The following is a 25,674-nucleotide window of genomic DNA, read 5'->3' on the forward strand; positions in this document are numbered from 1 at the left end:
TAAAAATTAGTGAAAAACTACCAAAAGGAACCCAGTGGAATCCGACTCTGGATCCGCCACTGTATGATAATATAAATTTGTGAAACGGTTACACATAGCCTAAACAAAACAAATGAATACTTAAAACTACCCGTGCTCTAGTTCGAGACCAAACCAAACCGAAGTAGTGCATAACTCAATAGTCTCACACTAAATATATAGTGTGGTTTTTTATACTAAATTATTATAAAAATTTCAGTTATGTAAGTTAGTAGGTTGGTAAATTATTGTTCAAACGAAGCAGGACGTTAGTACGTTACAACAGCATCTTTCTCAACCTTTATTTAAACTGAGCACCACCTTTCTTTTTCCTGCACCTTCTTCACTTCTCTTGCTTCTTTCAACATCAATGGCCTCCTCCTCCCCTCTCCTCCACCTCCTCCTCCTCCTCTTGCTCACCCTCTCCACCGCCACAGCCACCGTCCGCCACCGTCCCACCGCCTCCCACAACTACCATGACGCCCTCACAAAGTGCATTCTTTTCTATGAAGGCCAGAGGTCCGGCAAACTTCCACCCAACCAAAGAATGACTTGGCGAAAAGACTCCGGGCTTTCCGACGGATCCGCCATGAAAGTATGCATAGTAAATAAGTAACTAACTGCGTCACGCTTCACATTTCGTATTATGTTTCTTAATTTAAAAAAAAAGTTACTTAAAAGGTTAAAAGTACTCACTTGTAACTACTTTAATATATATTATTATATTGTTTATAATTAATAAATTTTTATTATTATCTATTTAATATTTTTTTATTCATACACGAGTTTTTATAAATAAAGATGGAAGATTTGAGGTGGGTTTTGATTTTTGTGTGTATGTTTTTTTAATAATGCAGGTGGATTTAGTAGGTGGGTACTATGATGCTGGTGATAATATTAAGTTTGGGTTTCCTATGGCGTTCACCACCACAATGCTGTCGTGGAGTGTGCTTGAATTCGGTGGTGTGATGAAAAGTGAGTTGGGTAATGCCAAAACCGCTATTCGGTGGGCCACTGATTATCTTCTTAAAGCTACTGCACAACCCGACACCATTTATGTTCAGGTAAAAAATTTAAATGAGGGGTGTTAAACGTTCTGGTTTAGTCAGTGATGGAACCAGAAAGATTTAGTTAGGGGTCATCATAATCTTATATTTTATACTGATTCAAATTAGGGGGTTCATCTCTAAGTTTTTTCTTCAAAAACTCAAAATTTATAACTAAAAATTCAAAAAGTTCCGGTGACCGGAGGGTTAACGGACCCTCTTGACCCCCCACTAATTCCGCCCCTGGTCGGTTTTCATGCAAAATTTAAGCCGAACCTTTAGCTATGGTTTTGGGAAAATGCAAATGGAACCAGCCGTTTTCATGGTTTACGGTTCTCAGGTTTCAGGGGCGAAGTAAAGTGGGGTTAAGAGGGTCCGCTAACTGTTTATTGAAAACATTTTGGATTTTTTTATATATAATCTAATTTTTTCTAGAAATAAAAATGATTTTGACCCTCTAATTTGGGTTTACGAGGAGAAATGTACTTTATAATTACACTAAAATAAATATGTTTTTTTTTTTTTCAATTAAATAATATTTTTTATACATTTAATATTACTTTTCACTTTTCTCTATTTATAATCACTTTCAAAATATATTAAAAATTATAGAAGTTGAATAGTGTCCCGAACATTAACATTTTTTCTCTCATCCACTCACAACCAGTTTTTATGACCGGATCGTATACTTTCGAAACTGTCGAATTTCTTCGGTTTGAAACACCACTAGTGTGAATTATATTTAGACTTATATCTGTTTAGCTTTCCTGATTCTGACTGAATTTCGGTCCGTAACTCGAAGGTTGGTGACGCGAACAAAGATCACGCGTGTTGGGAAAGACCAGAAGACATGGATACACAAAGAACCGTTATAAAAATCGACCGGAACAACCCTGGAACTGAAGTTGCAGCTGAAACAGCTGCTGCTCTTGCTTCTGCAAGTTTGGTGTTCAGAAAATCTGATCCTAATTACTCCAAAATCCTCCTTAAACGTGCAATTATGGTAACTTAAACCACACATTCATAACATCAAACGCACATTAACTGCAACATTGTTTGAACTTGTGTCATCTTACAAACAGGTGTTTGCATTTGCTGATAAGTATAGAGGTTCATATAGTGATGGGCTTAAGAGTTTTGTGTGTCCATTTTACTGTTCTTATTCTGGATACCAGGTATTGTTATTATTAACTTTAATTATAAATTAAACTGATTTAAGGGTGTTTAATTATGTAATTTAATGAGTTTTTATGTGAAGGATGAGTTGTTGTGGGGAGCTGCATGGTTGCAGAAAGCTACAAGAAGCCCTGCATATTTAAATTACATTCAGGCAAATGGTCGAACACTTGGTGTGGATGAAAATGACTGTACATTTAGCTGGGACAATAAGCATGCTGGTGCCAAGATTCTTCTCTCCAAGGTAATGATATATCTTTTCTCCTATTTATTTGGAACTTTTGCTTATATAATTTTGGATTTTGAACAGGCGTTTCTTGTCCAAAAGGTTCAATCTCTCCATGATTACAAGGGTCATGCAGATAGCTTCATTTGCTCACTTGTTCCAGGAGCTCCTTCTTCTCAAGCCCAGTACACCCCAGGTTCAGTTTTTTTATCTGTTTCTGTAAGGGAATAATACACGAGCCAAACCACTCGTAAGCTACTCGAGATCGGTTTGTTAAAAGCTTATATTGAGCCGGTCTTAAACGAGCTCACGCCTAAAAATACGTTTGTTTAATACAATAGCCAAAACTTCACTTATCGGGCTCGAGCCTAAAAGTACGTTTGTTTAATAAACGAGCCAAAGTTTCACTTATCCAGCTTGAGCCGGGTTAGCCTTCTAAATGAGCCTATTATTATAATTTTTATTGTATAAATTAAATGTATACCTGTATAATATTATTATTATTATATAGAAAGTGATGATTAAAGAACTAAATAATATATATTATATAAAAATGTATATAAATTAAGTAATAATAATTAATAAAACAGTAAACGAGTTGGGCTCGAGTTTGAAAAACTATTTACCAACTTGGCATGAGCTACATAATTAGAGCTTGAATTCTGGTAAGTTAAACGAGTCAACTATCGAGCCTAGTCAAGTTTGGGCTTGGCTCCGCTCATTACACTCCTTTGTATGATTTTACAAATCGGATGACCTTGGGGAAGTGTTTTTAAATTTCTAATTCTTGGTTGAAATAGGGGGGCTTTTGTTCAAGATGGATGACAGTAATCTGCAGTATGTGACATCGACAACGTTTTTATTGGTAACCTATGCCAAATACTTGACCCAATCGCACAAGGTTGTGAGCTGCGGTGGCACCATCGTGACCCCTCGACGGCTACGAACCATTGCCAAGAAACAGGTCGACTACTTGCTCGGTGATAATCCAATGAGGATGTCGTTTATGGTAGGATATGGTCCACGATACCCACAAAGGATCCACCATAGGGGATCGTCTCTGCCATCAGTCTCTGCTCATCCAGCTAAAATCGATTGTGGGTCAGGGTTTAATTTCATGCATTCGGAGTCTCCAGACCCGAACGTACTCGTGGGAGCTGTGGTCGGTGGACCCGATGAACATGACCGTTATACCGATGAACGATCCGATTATTTCCAGGCGGAACCGGCAACGTACACAAATGCACCACTTGTTGGAACATTGGCGTATTTGGCTCATTCATTTGGGCAGATTTAGAGGCATATGAATTATGAATTTAAGTATTTGAATTGAATGTAATTGTGTTTTATTTAGATCTTGGAATTGTGGAGATTATTATTTCCTGGAGCCCTTGAGAAATTGTTGTAAAAGGGGGGTTATGTGTTCAGGATTTGCATTGTTGTTCAAAAAAATCTAGAGTACAAGTATGTGACCAATGAGAATGCTTTTATTATATGATCACAATTTATAAATGAAATGTATGAGCTAAGACTTTTTAAATACATTATTTATTTATTTCTAACTAAAAGAATTCATTAACTAATAGTCAAGTTATATAACTATTCCATTTAGCTCATACAATTTGAATTTACATAGTTATGAAAAGAAGAATTCCATATATGGCTCTACCTCTATTAAATTTAGTCATGTAACCAAAAGAAGTTTATATAGTGATTTTCAATAATTTCATTTGAAAAGAATGTAGTTGAAAAGGGTAAAAGTGTGTCTTAATAAAAAGTGTTCAAAAAAAGTAACTTCTTGTTGTTAATAGAAAAATTGTGGTTAATATACGCTATTTTAAGAAAGTTATATTGTGGTTAATAGAAAAAAATCGTTCTTAATAAAAAGGGTAAAATTGTTGTTAATAGAAAAATCATTAAGAAAGTTATATACGCTATTTTAATTTGTTTTTTTGTATATAACATATTTTGAAGTTTGTAGAATGTACGTTGAAACTTGTGTTGTTTTCTTGTTACAAAAACTATAAGTGATTTTATTAAAAATTTATAATAGTTTTATATTTTATCCCTGTTATATAATACAACTATTACATAAAGTTACACAATATGCGAAGCTTTTAAACAACTAGTCAACGACAACACATAAAATAATATAATATAATGCAATAGAACATCTAAAAAGTATTGTTTCATAGTTCAATCGTTATGAGATGTAAGTATTTAAGAGATAAAATTAATTGTTAAAAACAATTAAAAAGAATGTAGTAATAATAAAAAAGGAGGAACACAGTCGTGTATTTTGAAAGTAAACGTTTTCACCTATGACATTACAGCCTAGTGGTATCTTGGTGGTGAGATAAGGCTTATGACCATTAGGTCATGGGTTCGATTCCCAAAGGGGTTTTTTTCCAAATTTATTGAGTTTCCTCCTAAATTGATGTATATGCATTATTTCTTAGTGGAGATGGATATGATCGGGTAGTTTCGCTAGTGGCACGATGATAATTTAGTGGGTCGTCAGTGATCCAAATTTGCCTTTAAAAAAAAGAGTCAATGTGGGGTAGCCTACTTGGTAGAGGCTCTTACATCTTAAAAAAAGATTAGGGTTTAAATCTTGACATAAACTATAATGTAGTATTTTTTAGTATAGTTTAGAAAAAATATAACTTTTTGCATTTGAAAGAAAAAACATTTTCATAGAATGGGAATGTCGTGTTAATTTGAAGAAAACAGAAATTGGGGAGAGGTGGTTGTGTTTTGAGTCGAGGACAATGGTCAAAAGGCTGAAATGTTGTGTCAGATCCATCAGAAGATAAAAGCCTGATCCCCCAACATGTAACCCTACCAACCACAAAGTACTTGGTTTCCAAGCTCCTATATTCCTGTAATTTTAAAACAATAAATTCTGATTTATTTTAGGAAACAAAACTCTTTTATCATATTTTCTAGTGAATTGCAAAAATTGTTCTTTTATCTTTATGCTCTTTTTAGACGCTGTCCTTTATCTTTAAAATTGACGAGTTTTGTGCTTTATGTTTTAAAATTCTACACGTTATGTTCTTTAGGCTTAACCTAGTTAGTTTTTTCAGTTAAATCTGATAATGTACAAGGCACATAAGGGCATAATCGTCTTTTTACCTTATTAGTTAAAAAAAACAACTTAAGAAAAACTAAAATATTATATTTACACACTCATCGACTAAACACTTTCTCTTTCTCTATTCCATCTCTTTTACCACCACCACACCCTTCTTCCACCACCACAACCTTTTTCCACCACCAGAACCGCTTCCTTCCATCACCACCACCACAACCTCCTCTACACTACACCGCCTCCACAGCCACCACCAACAACCATCAACGCCGGCACAACCTGTTTTCTCCACCCCCAACCACCACCGCCGCCGTCGCTATCGCCACCATCTCCGCCCTATCTCTACCTCCATCTCCCCTAACCATCACGTAATCCTAATTGTCTAACCTATATGATCTGAAATCGATTCAAATACTAGTAATTTTTCTGATCCAATCCCCGATCTACTCACTTCACCGGTAGATAAAAATGGACAACAACAATATCTTTTCCCACCTTCCACAAGACATCCTCCACCAGATCTTCACCCGACTCTTAAACTAAGTGAATGGCTTTGCGGTGAAGGAACAACTATGGTGGCGAACAAAATGATCTGGACCCCATTTAGACTATTATCAAGATCAGATGCTTAATTTTCAGTTTGGTAAACAGGTCACTTATCTTGAATTCGAGTGAAACCGACTAATAAGATTGGTATATATGTGAACCTGAATAGTTTGAACGGTTGGGGATTTGTGGATTTATGTAGCTCTGCCTTTGTAGTAATCTGAATAGTTGGATATGGAAAGCATTATATAGATGGATTGGGAATGAACTGGAGTGGGAATAAAAGATTGGGGATTTTGGGATTTTTTGTTTGTTCAGATGAAATGATTTGGTTAGTGGGTAGTGGTGATGGTTGGCGGCGACAGTTGAGAGAAGTAGAGGGGGTCGGAGCTGGTTGAGGGTGGTGGTCGGAGGTGGTTGTTGGTGGTGGCTGGAGAGAGAGAGCACTAGAGAGAGGGTGTTGTTTCTTTAAATATAAATGTATATACACATATTATATTATATATTGTATTATTTTTAAATTTGTTTTTGTTTTATTTATTAACATATTTTAAAGTAATTGGTAAAAAGACTAAATTGCCCTTGAGTGATCAGATTTAACAGAAAAAATTAACTGAGTTTGGCTCAAAGGACATAACGTGTAGGATTTTAAAACATAAAGTACAAAACTCGTCAATTTAAGATAAAGGACACCGCCTGAAAAAGGGTATAAAGATAAAGGACAAAATTTGCAATTCACTCTATTTTCTAAGCTCTGTCTGTTCACACACCTTGACACACTCTCGTATACGTCTTAAATAGGCATATACGGGGCGTATAATTTTTTTAATTTCTAAAAGAATCTCTTATTATGTCATATCATGTCTTGTATGCGTTGTATAGGGTTATACAGGACGTATAAACAAAAAAGACAATTTTATCCCTGGTTTAAGGGTTGTACGCAGCCCAAACCAAGGGTAAAATGGTCTTTTTTGCCCCTCAAATATGCCTCGTATAGGGCTGTACTAGGCATATATAAGAGATTTTTTTACAAACACTTTTATATAATATTTAGTGTTTTAGTAAAGATTTTTAATAAGATAATAAGTACTTTTTAAAAAAAATTGTTAAGTATCCTGTCGTATAGTGTAAGTCTCGTATAGGTCCTATATAGGCTATGGATGTAGTATCGTATTGTGTCGTGTCGTATAATGTAGTAAAAGTCTTATATAGACCTATAGGTGTAATATAGTATTGTATTGTATTGTATCTTATAGTAACATATAGGTGTAGTATATGTCCCGTATAGGACTATAAGTGTAGTATAGGTCTCGTATATGTCAATAGGTGTAATATAGTACACTATAGTATCGTATCGTATAGGTGTAATCTATGTCCCCTATAGGTGTAGTGTTGTACTGTTCCGTATTTTTAATCGTTTTCCATTTTGTTATTAATTCGTATTCCACATTCAGTCAATTGTAACTTAAAATATGATTATAATGGAAATCACATTTTACATCATACTTGCACATTTAACCTTGCACTATACAAAAACAATCCCGAATACGCATTTTATATAAAACCGAGACATACACCGAGTTTATATACCTTCGAATTATTAATCATACATGTCACATACAGAACACCAAAACATGCTAAACATTAAAATTATTGCATACTATAACCAAACCAACAACTCAAAGGGCTTGAAATGAATTTTATTGATTTTAAAGGACCCTTACGGACCGCAAGACTAAACCCGTTACGGTCCGCAAGGACCTCGTCTAGTAGATTCACAAATCTGAGTCAAATCTCCATTTCCCTCCTCTCCAACTCCTAACTACCTTCATTAAACACCAAATCTTAATACCCACTTATAAATACAACCATCCCTACCTCCTAAACACTTTCCACACTCAAATCACTCTCTCAAACACTCTCTAATCTTCACATTTTGCAAACCTAGGTAGATTCATCCAACTTCAAAACAGTGAGTTTTGTGCTTGTTTCTTCAGCTTTTCTTCTTGTTTTCTTGCTTATCCTTCTTTAGATAACCTCTAGGAATGTTACAACATGTTTACCTTGGTAAACAAACATGGTACATCACCATTGTGAGGTCCAAAGTTAGGATTTTTTTCTTGAGTTTTGTTAAAAACTTTCAAACATGCTCATCTTGCTTCATTTTTGGAACATCTTCAAGTTGCCAACAAATCCCTATGTTGGATAGGTTTGGATTGAAGATTTGTTCTAGAAATATTATGATTTTAAGTTTACAATTCATATGACCTAAGTCTCCAAGTAGCTTCCAAGCAAACAAAGTGAACAAACTACACCAAGTCTCCAACCAAAACCATGTTGGAAGTACTCGTCTAGTTAAACTCAATTGGCTACTTTGTGAATTAGATGATTTAAATTATGTTCTTTATATTGTATTCATGACCATCCGAATCATCCATGTGATGATTTATGCATTGATGTACTTATAAGGTTAATGGATTGATCCAACCTATGCTTTACAATACATGACTAGACTTATACATGACTTAAAATATCTTAGTTTCGGATTCCTTAGGTTGGACTTCTAATGGGTGACTTAGTACCCATGAAAAACACAATTAACGATAGTGTCTAACTTAAGTGTCCAAAACAAGGTATGTTTTATGTACTTTCATATGCATATAATTCCCGTTTACTTTTCAACCTCCAACTCGTCATACTCATACACCTTCGTTTATCCTTTTTAGGGTAACTTGGTGATTCCATCCTCTCAAACCGCCCAATCGCACTTGTGGAACTTATCTTTGCAAACCGTGAGTATACTTGACCCATTTGCCGTTTTAAATCACTATTTGGGTTGCAACATGTATCCGTATTAAAATACACAATCACACATAAAATCAATCTTATGCAAACAATCAATTCTTAGACATGGTGTTTGTTATACTACTTGTTTATACATATTAGGACACTCTTATGCATGTTATCTAAGATTAACTTAAATATGCCTCTCTTAACATGTATAGCGCTGTGGGATTAGCACACCGCCCCGTTTGTTGGGTCATTATTAAGTTATTCAATCTTTATAGTCTTGTTTACTTCAGTGACAAGATTACACTTATGGTCTTATTCACTCCAATGATAAGCTTACGCTAGTGGACACTTTGGCTTGATTTTTAGTTATTGCATGCTAGTAGGATTATATGACTTAGTGTATAATTAGCATATGGATTGAGACTTTATTCATATTTATACAATGTAGAGAAACTATTATGCTCACCGACATTATTTGTGGTGACGGATATTTTATGCATGTTGCAGGAAATATTTGATGATGATATCACAAGAAAGACTTAGGGTGGATTTAGATAGTCACCTAGTTTCAATCTATGCATTTTAATATTGTTAGTTTTGAAATACCAAATTTTGTACTTTCCATTTCATGAGCAATGTAATGCTTGATTTAGTGAAATGAAATGAAAATTTGAATTATAATTTATTGTTGTAAATTTAGTGTTATGTTGTCTCTGAGCAATCTATTACGTCTCGCCTCGATGTTTCCGCCATCGGTTGGGGTGTGACAAGTATAGGTAACATATAGGCCTATGGGTGTAGTGCAGGTCCTGTATAGGTCTATGGGTGTAGTATAGGTACCGTATAGGCCTATGGGTGTAGAATAGATCCCGTATGGGCCTATAGGTGTAGTATAGGTCCCGTATAGGGCTATAGGTGTAGCATGGGTCCGTTTGTCTATACGAGACCTATACGATATCATTCTTAACAATGTTTTTCATTTATTCTTTTTAAAAATTACTTATTATAAAACTTTACTAAAATGATAAATATTGTATTAAAATGTTTGTAAAAAAATTTATATATGCCGCGTATAGTCGTATACGAGGCGTATACAAGGGGCAACAAATACCATTTTACCCCTGGTTTAGGGGCCATACGCAACCCAAACCAGGGGTAAAATGGTCTTTATTGACCAAACCTGCCCCCGTATATACCTCGTATAGGCCTATACGGGACATATAGACAAAAAAAAAATACTATTTTACCCCTGGTTTTGTCACACCCCAAAATATCAGAGCTGGCGTGACTGGACCGGTATCTTCATTGCACAGCGGAAGCAAAAGGCTAAGACTTCTAAACAGTGAACGCCGCTAAGTACTCGAATTCCCATGGGTTCTCCTATTCCAACCGTTCCATAGTTTTGAAAATGCAACCTGAGAAAGAAACATGCGAAAAATCAACATAAAGTTGAGCGAGTTCATAGTTTGTTTTGAAAAGATTTAATATAAATCTTCTAGATTACCGGTTTTTAAAGTTGTTGAGAAAATATAGAAAAATCATTTTCTCGGCATAATATATGAAAAACTGTGAGTCTAGCCCACGAGAGTCTTTGTGCATTGCACGAGAGAGAATGGGCCGAGCCCAAACGAACCTTTGTAAGCAGGATCAGCGTGTCCTCTTACTTAGGTATAGTTTGAAAAACGTTACCAAAGTTTGTAAATCCATGTATTTGTGAGTTTACTTCAAATGAATCTTAAAAACATTTGAAAATCTGAGTATTAAAACTGGTATGTAAGCGTCTATGAACAGATCATTAATGTTTTGCAAGGACATTAATATGTGTGGCGACATAGGAAGCACTCAACCCTAGCGGATTTCCCCCGGTCCACCCGGTTAGAACAACAAAAGCACTACATGGGCCACACAAGGACCCAAGAGTGGGGCTCGCTACACCCGATAGATCTACCACTTTTGCCCTCGGTCTTATACAAGATTAATGGCACTTAAGAGAGATTACTATTCGCTCACCTGATCTAACAGTTCATTCCCTAGCTTAACCATACCCTAGTTAACGTATAATGTGAGAGTTATTCATGTCCTTGGGCCTCTGCCCATGTCCTTGGGCCTTTGCCCACGCCATTCGTGTTATTAAAACTCATGCATGTTTCGAAAAACACTAATGTTTTTATAAACCGGTATGTTTAGCATAATCTTTTCGTAAACCATTTGAGTTTGTTAAAATCATGTCGCAAAATGGTTTATAAATATGCAATATTCATTTATCGAAACCTTGTGTGATTTTGCAAAACTTGCATGTCTTTCCACCCCCGAAAACATTTTATAAAAATGTAAAACAGTAAAAAGTGGGGGTTATGAACTCACCTGTATATTCCTGTGCATAGCTAGCTAAATGTGATTCCGTAGTGTCATCCCACGAATGTGAACTCGCTAGCGTGCAACTAAAGCATTCCTAATCAAGGAATAATTATAAGTTTCTAACTAAATTGACGTAGCTAAACTACGTGTCCGAGCTCTACCGAATCGTTAATCAATGATTCGATGGGAAAATGTTAACTTGATAGAAACGATATTATTATACTCGTTTAGTCTCATTTATTATCGATGATAATTACTAAGTTTTGGGAACACTTAGTTTCCAAGAGGTTTTGAATATATATTTATATATAAATATAAGTATATTTATAAAGTTGTGTTAGTCGTCTTGAATAGAAGTACGTAGATAGATAATGGTACGACTCGTTAGAATCGTCTTTCGTTCGTTTGTTACTGTAATAACTCGGATTATATTGTTTGTTATAATCATACAGTAATGTGTCGTACTCCGTGTAGACGTTTGAAATAATCATAAATGATTATATTTATCTCATATAAGTTTTTCTAAGTTCCGTTAATTAGCAAACCATATTTGCTTGAAATGTTACCCCCTCGTTTGGTAAGTTATAAGTGTCGTCAAAATAAATATACACATATATTTACTTTTGAAAAATACTTGAACCCCGAAAGGTGTCATTTTACGAATATAAATACGTGTCGTGTTATGGATTTTTACGAAAAACGGGCAGAGTTTCCTCTGGTTTTGAACGATCCCGACAATAAGTGTCGATATATTTTCAAAACGCAACAATAATTCAACCACAATATATATAATTTTCGTTAAGTGTCACTAATCGTATCGGTTCGAGCTCGGTTCGCGTAAAATAAAGTTTATATAAACAAAATAATAAGAATTCACGTCATTATGGTGTTACCGGGTCTTGCGTTGACTGCGTTTGACCGTGTTGACCAGGTTTGACTAAGTTGACCCAGGCTGACTGAGTTGACCGGGTTTGACCCGAGCATCGAAACTGACCCGTTGACCGCTTTGACCATAACTGACCCGAACACCTAACCGGACCTCAAATCTGACCGGGTTGACCCGTGTTGACCAGTTGACCACGTTTGACTTGTGTTGACTGCAGTTGACCGGGTTGAACCGGGTTGAATCGAGTTGAACCGAGTCGAACCGTATTGACCAAAACCCAAACCGAGACCCGAAACTAAACTGACATATGACCGGAGCCAACTCGAACCGTGACTGAACCGAGATCTGAGTTGCACCGAACCAAAACCTGAACCATCGTGACCACCATCACTGCCGCCGCCGGCCGGCCCCCAGCGCCGCCAGTTGCGGCTTGTTTGCTGTCGTTAACTCCCCGCACCAACCTCCGTCACATCACCAACCACCACTGACACCACCATAGCCCTCTCCACTGCCCTCATCAGAACACCACGTGCCGCCACTACCGGAGTGAAACTCGAACCAAGGCTGCCGTAGTCAAAACCATCACTTCCGTTGCTCTAATCGGCTAACTGACGTCGGAAATGGGTTCAGGAGGTTCGACTTAGGTGGGGGGGGGGGGGTACACCCCATTTCCGCCGTGAAAAACCTCCGCCACCGTCGTGTCTCCGCCATCACAGGCCGGAGTTCTAGAGAAAGAAAGGTGTGGTGAGTTTGCAAGATTTTGAGGTTGTTTACTTATCTTCATGAGGGTTTCGTTTATTTGTAAGAAAAGGTAAATGTCTTTTATGTACTTTCTTGGGATTGGGATATTTAGTGCATGGAAACCATACTAAATAAAATAATGAGAAGGAAATGGTGTGGTGGCGTGAAATGGGTGACAGAAAGGACAAGATATGGGTTTCCATATTGTTTACCAAAATTCCATACTTATAATCATTATCATTGGTCAAGTAGGAAGATGGTTTCTGACAATGTTGACATTTGAGATAGGTTTAGGCATATGGTCTTGTATTATTTAAATTCTAAAGAATTGGTTGAAGTAATACTAGAGACTTGTTTCTTTTATTTCTTTGTTTATGGCCAACGACTTCAGGAAACAAAGAAAAGAAATATGATGTTTTACCAACAAAAAAAAAAAAGAAAGAAAGAAAAAGATTTTTCTTTAGTGTACGTGTTGTCTAGTGGTGCAAGAAATCCAATATACGTTGTGAAATGGAATTCAATCCGTTTGTTTTAGATAAAACTAATAAAGCTATTAGTTTATAAAATTACAAATGTCTAACTTATGTATATAAAGATATACATGTATACATATACATAAAGATATATACATATTAGCGCGTTTAGTAAATTACAAGACGAATACTTAAAACAAATATAAAGATATAGATTTTTTTTTGAACCATATAAGTCTTAAAAAATTAAGTCATAAACTAAAATTTATGCATAATGGACTTATTTATACTTTTATGGACTCATCAAATTTATTAGCAACGCTCGTTTTTGTTTCCGCGTAACTTTCGCGTTTGTGCTTAGGGATGTACGGCAATCCGAATAATTCACATAACTACAAATATATGATGAATATAAGCACAAAATTTGTATTTTTATGCGTCGTCAGTATTTATCCGTGGTCAGTAATTTGTACGGTGTCAGTTCGTTTTCGTTTATCGTTCCGCAGTTTTTCCAAAACGAGCCATGCGCACACCGTAAAGTCAGATATGCGTTCCTAGGCGTTTCAATAGCCTAATTAAGTTAATACGTGTCTTAAACACTATTTATTATCATCTTAAACACTTGTTAATTGTGTGATTAGAAGCCGTTAATTACCGGTTGTCACATTCTCCCCCTGTTGCAAAAATTTCGTCCTCGAAATTTAGACTAGGTTATCTGTCACACCCCGAAATATCAGAGCTGGCGTGACTGGACCGGTATCTTCATTGCACAGCGGAAGCAAAAGGCTAAGACTTCTAAACAGTGAACGCCGCTAAGTACTCGAATTCCCATGGGTTCTCCTCAGAGTTGTGTCGTTCCTAGGTAAGTCCGAATAATACCAAAGTGAATGACCGCATAAGCAAATCAAAACTTATTCGAATTATATGAATGTAAAGACGTTTTGCATCAATAGGAAACCAATGGTTCAACTGAGTTTGTTCCAGAAATCGGTGCCAAGTGAACGAAGCGTTGTGATACTATCACCAATGTGACTAGGTTTACTGGGTTCAACAAAATAGGAAATTCAACCAGTGGAATTCCAAATGAACGTTCACTAACTGCAAATCAATTTTTGAAACCATAGAATTTACTACCAACGGAATCTAGCGTTGGTTGTTGCGTAAGTGAAACTCAATTTCAACAAAACTCAAATAAGTAGAATCATAAAAATGAGTTATCAACTCTCGAACCATCAAATGAATAAAATCAACGTGTTGCAAGGATACACCGAAATGGAATACAACCGAACCTGGTGTATCATCGTCTTAATACATAGTTGCATTAAGACTATTTAAATGATTAGCCAAGCAAAGAGCGTACGTAGTTTTGCATGAAATGATCGATCATGATTAGCGCAAGCTACAAGTTTATACCGACGCCACAAGGTGTCGTAGTGGATGAAACAATTCAATAATAGCGATGATCGAACAAGTGTCACCTGTGTTTTGCATTAAACACTCGATCATGATTAGCCCAAGCTACAAGTTTATACCGACACCACAAGGTGTCGTAGTGATTGAAATATTTCAATAACGGTGATCAAACAAGTTCACCGTGGTTGAATTCAACTGAAGGTTCAACGAAGTAAATCTGAATGTTTGTTTCAAACAAATCTCATAGGATTTTCAATTGAAAATGAAACAAGGAAATAATGTTTTCGATCGAAAATGAAAAAGCAATGAATATCACAAAATGTTCGATCGATGCTGAAAGAACCGTTAAGAGGTACACTGAAATATGAAATGAATTTGTGTACCATTATCTTAACACACGAGTGTATTAAGATTGCTTTAATATGACAAATCAACAAAGCGGATTTAATATCAATAAACAAATAGATAAATAATTAAATCTGTACATGATGTGTGTAAACGAGGTTAGCGCAAGCTTCAAATTTGTGAAAACGTCACCACAAGGTGATCGTGATCAAAGAAACGATTCAATGAAGTCAAAGACCAAACAAGTCTGTTATGGTTCAAAGCAAATGAAGTGCTTGTTGGGATTATTTCGAATATGACGGCTTCAATCCATCATATGGAATCTTGAATCGAATATATATAACGAGCAAGTTTAATCAATTGAACTTAGGTTAAGCGCAATTCAACAATGATTACATGTATCAACAAGAAAGTTTTGCCATGGTTACAACGAAAAACCATGTATGTAGCTTGAAAAGAAAGGAGTTTCAACGAGTTTCGTTGACTCGATATCAAAAAGTCAACACTTCGCAACAATGCGGGTCATCTAGATCACAATGCAAAGACCAAGTATAGCGAGCGATATTTGAGCTTTGATAAAACGACAATTTGGAGTGAAGCCCTCCAATGGTCTTCACGGATCAACGAACCACATGCGCGACAAACAATGCATGCGTACATGTGAATTCATCAAGAATAAAACAATTGAGTGTTTGCTATCATGGAAGAAAATCTTTGTGGTGCAACGATCATTAGGGGGAGTAGAAATGCAAAAATCTACTCGCTATATGCAAGAAGTTGAAATTTCAACAAAAGAAATTTAAGGACTTTACCTGGAATTTTGGTGCGATGACCGGTTGTTGAATGACATTACCATGGAATGTCGAACATAGCCTAATCGCCATAAATGAAATAGGGGGAATGCGAAGACATGTGACTTCTTTTGCAGCGCCAACAATTGTGAGTCTCTTCAGACTAAGTATCGACTGTTGTGAAATCTTGTTTTAACGTACCTCAATGTGACTAGTGTCATTTGCAGGATCATGTGGCAAGGTACTGCATTTCGCTTAGTAGTTCTCCAACTGACGAGAATTAGTATCGTTGTTGTCGTGTCCAATCGAGTTTTCCAAAAGCCTTGCCTCGAAAGTCGTGTGTGATATACTTCGACATCCACTGACGTATAGTTTATGTTTTGTGTACACTTGTGCACTAGCGTTTCGTCCGCGTAGAATGTGATATGCTCCGACATCCGTTGACGTATAATTTGAGTTTCACGTATTCTTGTGCGCTAGTCTTTCGTCCCGCGTAGGTTACCTGCTCGGGTAAGTAAGATAGCATAGGCGATATAATATAATGGCATTTTGCCCGAATTGTTAGTCACCGTTTATACGTGAGGACCCTTAATGAATTTCGACATAAGTTTCTCATCAAGAGTTTTCGAAAGGTCCTATATGCGTACTATCAAAACACTCAAGGTTTTGCTTTCTATGTGTAGTCGTTCTGTGCACCGTGTATCAACACAATACTTGTGTATGTTTAAAAACCAAAATGTTGACTCATTGTTTCGGCAATGGTTGGAACCCATATTCGAGTCGTAGGCGTTCTGTATGCGTTAAAGTCTTAATAATCTATGTCCTCAGAAGGAAAGCGAGGTTAAAGCCTAGGTATCTCTACGGAAACCTAATTCGCTGAAACCTATAGCTCTGATACCAATCTGTCACACCCCGAAATATCAGAGCTGGCGTGACTGGACCGGTATCTTCATTGCACAGCGGAAGCAAAAGGCTAAGACTTCTAAACAGTGAACGCCGCTAAGTACTCGAATTCCCATGGGTTCTCCTATTCCAACCGTTCCATAGTTTTGAAAATGCAACCTGAGAAAGAAACATGCGAAAAATCAACATAAAGTTGAGCGAGTTCATAGTTTGTTTTGAAAAGATTTAATATAAATCTTCTAGATAACCGGTTTTTAAAGTTGTTGAGAAAATATAGAAAAATCATTTTCTCGGCATAATATATGAAAAACTGTGAGTCTAGCCCACGAGAGTCTTTGTGCATTGCACGAGAGAGAATGGGCCGAGCCCAAACGAACCTTTGTAAGCAGGATCAGCGTGTCCTCTTACTTAGGTATAGTTTGAAAAACGTTACCAAAGTTTGTAAATCCATGTATTTGTGAGTTTACTTCAAATGAATCTTAAAAACATTTGAAAATCTGAGTATTAAAACTGGTATGTAAGCGTCTATGAACAGATCATTAATGTTTTGCAAGGACATTAATATGTGTGGCGACATAGGAAGCACTCAACCCTAGCGGATTTCCCCCGGTCCACCCGGTTAGAACAACAAAAGCACTACATGGGCCACACAAGGACCCAAGAGTGGGGCTCGCTACACCCGATAGATCTACCACTTTTGCCCTCGGTCTTATACAAGATTAATGGCACTTAAGAGAGATTACTATTCGCTCACCTGATCTAACAGTTCATTCCCTAGCTTAACCATACCCTAGTTAACGTATAATGTGAGAGTTATTCATGTCCTTGGGCCTCTGCCCATGTCCTTGGGCCTTTGCCCACGCCATTCGTGTTATTAAAACTCATGCATGTTTCGAAAAACACTAATGTTTTTATAAACCGGTATGTTTAGCATAATCTTTTCGTAAACCATTTGAGTTTGTTAAAATCATGTCGCAAAATGGTTTATAAATATGCAATATTCATTTATCGAAACCTTGTGTGATTTTGCAAAACTTGCATGTCTTTCCACCCCCGAAAACATTTTATAAAAATGTAAAACAGTAAAAAGTGGGGGTTATGAACTCACCTGTATATTCCTGTGCATAGCTAGCTAAATGTGATTCCGTAGTGTCATCCCACGAATGTGAACTCGCTAGCGTGCAACTAAAGCATTCCTAATCAAGGAATAATTATAAGTTTCTAACTAAATTGACGTAGCTAAACTACGTGTCCGAGCTCTACCGAATCGTTAATCAATGATTCGATGGGAAAATGTTAACTTGATAGAAACGATATTATTATACTCGTTTAGTCTCATTTATTATCGATGATAATTACTAAGTTTTGGGAACACTTAGTTTCCAAGAGGTTTTGAATATATATTTATATATAAATATAAGTATATTTATAAAGTTGTGTTAGTCGTCTTGAATAGAAGTACGTAGATAGATAATGGTACGACTCGTTAGAATCGTCTTTCGTTCGTTTGTTACTGTAATAACTCGGATTATATTGTTTGTTATAATCATACAGTAATGTGTCGTACTCCGTGTAGACGTTTGAAATAATCATAAATGATTATATTTATCTCATATAAGTTTTTCTAAGTTCCGTTAATTAGCAAACCATATTTGCTTGAAATGTTACCCCCTCGTTTGGTAAGTTATAAGTGTCGTCAAAATAAAGAGTTAATTGCTCGGATGGTCCCTGTGGTTTCATGTTTTTTCACGTTTAGTCCCCACTTTTTGAAAATAGCATGTATGCTCCCTATGGTTTGTCATTTTGTTACTCGGATAGTCCCCCAACATTTACTCTGGGGACTATCCGAGTAACAAAATGACAAACCATAGGGAGCATACCTGCTATTTTCAAACTAACTGACATCTACTCAGGGACTATCCGAGTAACAAAATGACAAACCATATGGAGCATAATTGCTATTTTCAAAAGGTGGGGACTAAACATGAAAAAACTTGAAACCACAGGGACCATCCGAGCAATTAACTCCAAAATAAATATACACATATATTTACTTTTGAAAAATACTTGAACCCCGAAAGGTGTCATTTTACGAATATAAATACGTGTCGTGTTATGGATTTTTACGAAAAACGGGCAGAGTTTCCTCTGGTTTTGAACGATCCCGATAATAAGTGTCGATATATTTTCAAAACGCAACAATAATTCAACCACAATATATATAATTTTCGTTAAGTGTCACTAATCGTATCGGTTCGAGCTCGGTTCGCGTAAAATAAAGTTTATATAAACAAAATAATAAGAATTCACGTCAATATGGTGTTACCGGGTCTTGCGTTGACTGCGTTTGACCGTGTTGACCAGGTTTGACTAAGTTGACCCAGGCTGACTGAGTTGACCGGGTTTGACCCGAGCATCGAAACTGACCCGTTGACCGCTTTGACCATAACTGACCCGAACACCTAACCGGACCTCAAATCTGACCGGGTTGACCCGTGTAGACCAGTTGACCACGTTTGACTTGTGTTGACTGCAGTTGACCGGGTTGAACCGGGTTGAATCGAGTTGAACCGAGTCGAACCGTATTGACCAAAACCCAAACCGAGACCCGAAATTAAACTGACATATGACCGGAGCCAACTCGAACCGTGACTGAACCGAGATCTGAGTTGCACCGAACCAAAACCTGAACCATCGTGACCACCATCACTGCCGCCGCCGGCCGGCCCCCAGCGCCGCCAGTTGCGGCTTGTTTGCTGTCGTTAACTCCCCGCACCAACCTCCATCACATCACCAACCACCACTGACACCACCATAGCCCTCTCCACTGCCCTCATCAGAACACCACGTGCCGCCACTACCGGAGTGAAACTCGAACCGAGGCTGCCGTAGTCAAAACCATCACTTCCGTTGATCTAATCGGCTAACTGACGTCGGAAATGGGTTCAGGAGGTTCGACTTAGGTGGGGGGGGGTACACCCCATTTCCGCCGTGAAAAACCTCCGCCACCGCCGTGTCTCCGTCATCACAGGCCGGAGTTCTAGAGAAAGAAAGGTGTGGTGAGTTTGCAAGATTTTGAGGTTGTTTACTTATCTTCATGAGGGTTTCGTTTATTTGTAAGAAAAGGTAAATGTCTTTTATGTACTTTCTTGGGATTGGGATATTTAGTGCATGGAAACCATACTAAATAAAATAATGAGAAGGAAATGGTGTGGTGGCGTGAAATGGGTGACAGAAAGGACAAGATATGGGTTTCCATATTGTTTACCAAAATTCCATACTTATAATCATTATCATTGGTCAAGTAGGAAGATGGTTTCTGACAATGTTGACATTTGAGATAGGTTTAGGCATATGGTCTTGTATTATTTAAATTCTAAAGAATTGGTTGAAGTAATACTAGAGACTTGTTTCTTTTATTTCTTTGTTTATGGCCAACGACTTCAGGAAACAAAGAAAAGAAATATGATGTTTTACCAACAAAAAAAAAAAAAAGAAAGAAAAAGATTTTTCTTTAGTGTACGTGTTGTCTAGTGGTGCAAGAAATCCAATATACGTTGTGAAATGGAATTCAATCCGTTTGTTTTAGATAAAACTAATAAAGCTATTAGTTTATAAAATTACAAATGTCTAACTTATGTATATAAAGATATACATGTATACATATACATAAAGATATATACATATTAGCGCGTTTAGTAAATTACAAGACGAATACTTAAAACAAATATAAAGATATAGATTTTTTTTTTTTTGAACCATATAAGTCTTAAAAAATTAAGTCATAAACTAAAATTTATGCATAATGGACTTATTTATACTTTTATGGACTCATCAAATTTATTAGCAACGCTCTTTTTTGTTTCCGCGTAACTTTCGCGTTTGTGCTTAGGGATGTACGGCAATCCGAATAATTCACATAACTACAAATATATGATGAATATAAGCACAAAATTTGTATTTTTATGCGTTGTCAGTATTTATCCGTGGTCAGTAATTTGTACGGTGTCAGTTCGTTTTCGTTTATCGTTTCGCAGTTTTTCCAAAACGAGCCATGCGCACACCGTAAAGTCAGATATGCGTTCCTAGGCGTTTCAATAGCCTAATTAAGTTAATACGTGTCTTAAACACTATTTATTATCATCTTAAACACTTGTTAATTGTGTGATTAGAAGCCGTTAATTACCGGTTGTCACAGGTTTAGGGGTTGTACGCGGCCCAAACCAGGGGTAAAATGATCCTTTTGTCCCTCATATATGCCTCATCTAGGCCTATACTAGGTGTATATTAGGGGTTTTTTACAAACACTTTTATATAATATATATTGTTTTAGCTAAGTTTTATAATAAGATAATAACTAGCTTTTAAAAAAATTGTTAAGTATCGTATCGTATAGTACTAGTCTCGTATAGGCTATGGATGTAGTATCGTATCACATCGCATCGTATAATGTAGTATAAGTCTCGTATAGGCCTATAGGTGTAATATAGTATCCTATCCTATCCTATCGTATATCGTATTTTATTGTGTAGTATCGTATAGGTCCCATATAGGCCTATAGGTGTAGTATAAGTCTCGTATAGGCCTTAAGGTGTAGTATAGTATAGTATACTATACTATACTATAGTATCGTATATGTGTGTTATAGGTACCATATAGAACTATAGGTGTAATATAGGTGTAGTATAGGTGTCGTATAAGCCTACAAGTGTAGTATAAGTCCCGTATAGGCCTATGGGTGTAGTCGGTGTTGTAAGAATCGGTAAGCGCTGGACGGTCGGTGCGGTACCGACTAGCAATTTGATATGCACCAAATGCAACATATAAATTATATCAAATAAGGTATAAAATCAACTCTTTTTAGTACTAATGTTGGAAAAAGTGCATTTCTTTGTATACTTTTGATTTTCAGGATTAAAAGAGCTCAAATGTACAAAAATAACAAATTAACAGCAAAAACCAACATAAAAACAAAAGAAGGGAAGTTGATACATCATATCGACCCTCCGAGCTTCACCCCAAGACTAAAAACAACAAATCAGAAGACAAGCATTGGGTCGTGCCCCACTCAAGATTCCAGAAAGATAAAGACAAACGGAAGCAGACAAGAGACACGGGCCATGGTCAACTCCCAGATTTGCAAATCTTGGATAGTACAACAAGTACAATGGCCACGGCGCCGAGCCATTAACACACGGGGCCGTGCAAGCATACAGACTGACATAGCTCATTAAATGAAGACAAAGAAGAAGGAGGCACGGGGCCATGCCCATCGGGCATGGGGCCGCGTGAACTGTCTATTTCCAACTATAAATAGGGGTGCTTGGTTCAATTGCAGTCCATCCCTTGGCAAATCACTTCTCTCATACCTGCCAGTACTCCACCACCACGATACCATCATCATCCACCACATTCATCCATCATCCATCTTTAGAGTGTGTAGTAGTCTCGGGATCCAAGATTGATCGTAAGAGTTTTGTCAAACAAAGGCCATGATTGGCTAATCTCTTACATCAATTGGTGTAGACAAACTCTTTTTGTATTATTTTTAATTTCCAAGCTTTGGTAAACTTTTTAATTGGGTATGTATTAGTGACTCTAATAACTAGTTTTTTATATTGAAAGTGAAATTTATTCTATCATGTCACACCCCCAAATTACCACCTAGGGTATGTCCCTATTGGAGGTGCAACGATCCAACAAGAGCCACCAATCATATCAAACACACAAGTTATAATGTATTAAAATACTCAATTGAAAGAAATGTATCGTTTGAAAAGTTAAACCAAAACCAAAGTATTAAGCGGAAGCATAAAAGTATAAATGTGTAAATGTATCGAAACCAAATCAATGTAATTGTTTATCATGACCACAACTACTCCAGCAGCATCAGACGGCAAGTTCCCAAGTTCCTTCAATAATTACCTACAAGCATGTAAACAAGTGTGTCAGACTACGCTGGTGAGTTCAAGGTTTGTGTTTGTTTACCAAGTTGTATTACCGATCATGTGAGTAAAACAGTTTACAAGACGATATGTTGTTTGTTGTTATGATGTTTGATGTTTCGATGTTGTTATTACTCGATTACCGAATGGCCATATGATATGTGATTGCCAACCCCAATGCCTCTATCAAAGCATTGGTCATGTTTTAAGGTAATTAGTTCACGCCCGTTCTCCTCGAACGTCGTGAGGGTGCCAAACCTAATAGCGCTATCAACTAATAACCCCCGTTGCCTTACAAGCAACGACCCGGTAGATGTAGTGGTCTTACAATGATAGAAAACGGAGTACGATAACCAACATCCCATTACACATAATGTTACCCGTTATCCCTTCCCTGGGATCCATGCTTGAGAAAGAGCAATGAACTCACCTTAGATTTGCTCGGTAAGATTAATTACACGCTTAACAGAAATGATCAATCGAATCCTATGATAGTTGCACATACAGTCAGTTCGCATACAAGCTTAGTGCGTATTGTTTCACACGTATTCATCAGATAGCGCACTCGTATTAAACAGGTTGTGTAAGTGGTATCAGTCAATCAACAGAGTCCATGTCTCACGAAAACATTTATCAATTCATAACATCTAAACTGTTACACGCATTAAATCACAAGCATTACCCAACACATTGCAACTACTCACAAAACAATTCGGCCTAACCATTTAATCCAAACCCAAACCAATATACCGTGGCCCATAACTAAACACATGATTACATTATTCTGCAACCCAACAACCGTTACTGAATATATTTTAACCCGAGGCCCAACCCGTATTGTCCTAGGTGCGGCCCAACACTCAAACAGTCCCCACACAGCCATTAACTTACCAGCCTAGCCTAATAGATGTTAAGCCTGATTTCACACAACCGTTTAATGCAATCCAGCAACAGTAATTAGCGGCCCAATAGCTAACACATAACCCATCTGATATGTTTATCCAATCCCAACCACATCCCTTATACTAGTGGACCATTAACCCTCGTGCAGCCCAATACATGTGTAAGTGGGCCGGTGCTTTGGTGCGATCCACTAAGACCTTCGGTCCGGGTTCAGTGTATAATGTTATGGTTTTAATTAATGGTTGATTTTTTTTTTATTTTAAACCGGCAATTGAGTATTATACTAACAGAAGTTAAGGGATTAGCATCATGTTTCACATCCACAACATCTTGATCAATTAGTTATCAACTAAATTTCATGAACTTTTAATCATAACAAAGTCTGAATTAAGCACATAACAATTATCATCTAGACAAATAGTCCTAACCAATTCTCACAATTATCCCTCTTGTCAATCGACCAGATCAACTAACACAATTTATCATAAATATTCCTAAATCATGTTAAATCTTCTATTTTCACGTGTCTTATCACAATTAGTTTTTCATATAATCAAACAATTAGTTTCATCATCATCATCGTTAATGTCTTGTCTATTCTGACATGATATTTAGGATGCACATGGGTTTGGCCGACACTAACTGATATATATCAAATACCATCATCCAATTTAATTAATGCCTTTGACTAAAGTATGCACATGAATTCAAGATACAATTAAATCATGCACAGAACCTATACAACATATAGCTTGCATACATACGAACATAATTGACACATATGAAATAAAGATTCATCCAATATGATTTTACTAACCCGGACAAGTTTGATCGGTAGGCTGAAAGTCTCGAAGGTGGAGGTTATCTTGTGCCGTGCGTAGAAGGTATGAAAGGGTGGAGGTTTGTTTTAGTTTATAAGCTAATCCAGATACTAATGCTAGAGCAATACGTATTCAAATAAGCTAATAGGAGTATTGAACAAGTAATGGGCTCAAGCCCAATCGCCTAATTAAAACAATAAGAAGGGGCCGGTTACACTTCCTTGGCCGATATGGGCTGAAGCCCAAATAATTGCATGTTTCTTATAAGCAGGCTTTATGTATTAGCATGGAAAGGGATTGGACCGAGTATAAAACTAACAGATAAATGAATTGGGCCAAGTTGTATATATATAATGAATATGGTGACGGCCCAAGGCCCAATGGTACATGCCACAAATACGGCCCACATTCACAAGTATATATATTATTCGAGTTGTCGTTCGATAAAATTTAAGCTTAACGGAGTTAGATTATCTAACACATTGAAGAAGGAATAGATAACGGAACGTTAGAATCGCAAGATTAAACATTACTAACCTTGGAATTTCGAATTGTCACATCATCCCCAACTTGAAAGAAATTTCGTCCCGAAATTTGACGAGTAAACGCTGAGGAGCGAGGTGAGGAGATCAAGATTATTGCAGATTCTGCTCAGTTGTGACATCATCCCCAACTTGAAGAGGAATCTCGCCCCGAGATTCACCAGTTTTGCTAGACTCTGCTTTGTCTTTGGGAAAAAGGTGGGGATACTTGAGTTTCATCTGATCCTCGCGCTCCCACGTGAACTCTGGTCCACGTCTTGAGTTCCAACGAACTCTAACGATGGGAATACGACTGTGTTTACGCACTTTGACCTCACGGTCCATGATCTCGATGGGTTCTTCAACGAACTGCAACTTGTCGTCGATTTTTAACTCTTGCACAGGTACCGCTAATGGGTCGTCAGCATAACACTTCTTTAACTGAGATACATGAAATACGTCGTGAACATTACCCAGCTCAGTAGGTAACTCCAACCTGTAAGCCACCTTACCGATACGCTCAAGAACTTTAAACGGCCCAACATAACGTGGGTTCAGCTTGCCACGCTTCCCAAAGCGTACGACCCCTTTCCACGGTGAGACTTTCAGCATGACACGATCATCTACTTCGAACACTACCTCTTTGGCACGCTTGTCCGCATAGGCCTTCTGGCG

General features: G+C 37.1%; 1 protein-coding gene and 2 long non-coding RNA genes across 3 annotated transcripts; 1 reads left to right on the forward strand and 2 right to left on the reverse strand.

Moving 5' to 3' along the window:
• The first annotated feature begins 343 nt into the window (after positions 1–343).
• LOC110884279 (endoglucanase 17) lies at positions 344–3,978 on the forward strand. The gene is made up of 7 exons (XM_022131982.2): positions 344–613; positions 876–1,082; positions 1,867–2,067; positions 2,147–2,239; positions 2,323–2,484; positions 2,551–2,662; positions 3,267–3,978. The coding sequence occupies exons 1-7, from the start codon at positions 389–391 to the stop codon at positions 3,761–3,763; spliced, it is 1,497 nt and encodes a 498-aa protein (XP_021987674.1). The 5' UTR covers positions 344–388; the 3' UTR covers positions 3,764–3,978.
• A 6,274-nt stretch (positions 3,979–10,252) lies between these two features.
• On the reverse strand, positions 10,253–13,146 carry LOC110881000. Its single transcript, XR_002559554.2, has 3 exons — positions 12,151–13,146; positions 11,264–11,351; positions 10,253–10,314 (listed from the first exon to the last, which is right to left on the reverse strand). It is a non-coding gene; the product is annotated as an uncharacterized LOC110881000 (long non-coding RNA).
• Positions 13,147–16,906: 3,760 nt separating this feature from the next.
• Positions 16,907–20,124, reverse strand: LOC110881001. Its single transcript, XR_002559555.2, has 3 exons — positions 19,136–20,124; positions 17,918–18,005; positions 16,907–16,968 (listed from the first exon to the last, which is right to left on the reverse strand). It is a non-coding gene; the product is annotated as an uncharacterized LOC110881001 (long non-coding RNA).
• Between the last annotated feature and the right edge of the window lie 5,550 nt (positions 20,125–25,674).

Source organism: Helianthus annuus, chromosome 10 (genome assembly GCF_002127325.2).
Source record: "Helianthus annuus cultivar XRQ/B chromosome 10, HanXRQr2.0-SUNRISE, whole genome shotgun sequence".
In the NCBI taxonomy this organism is placed as follows: Eukaryota; Viridiplantae; Streptophyta; class Magnoliopsida; order Asterales; family Asteraceae; genus Helianthus; species Helianthus annuus.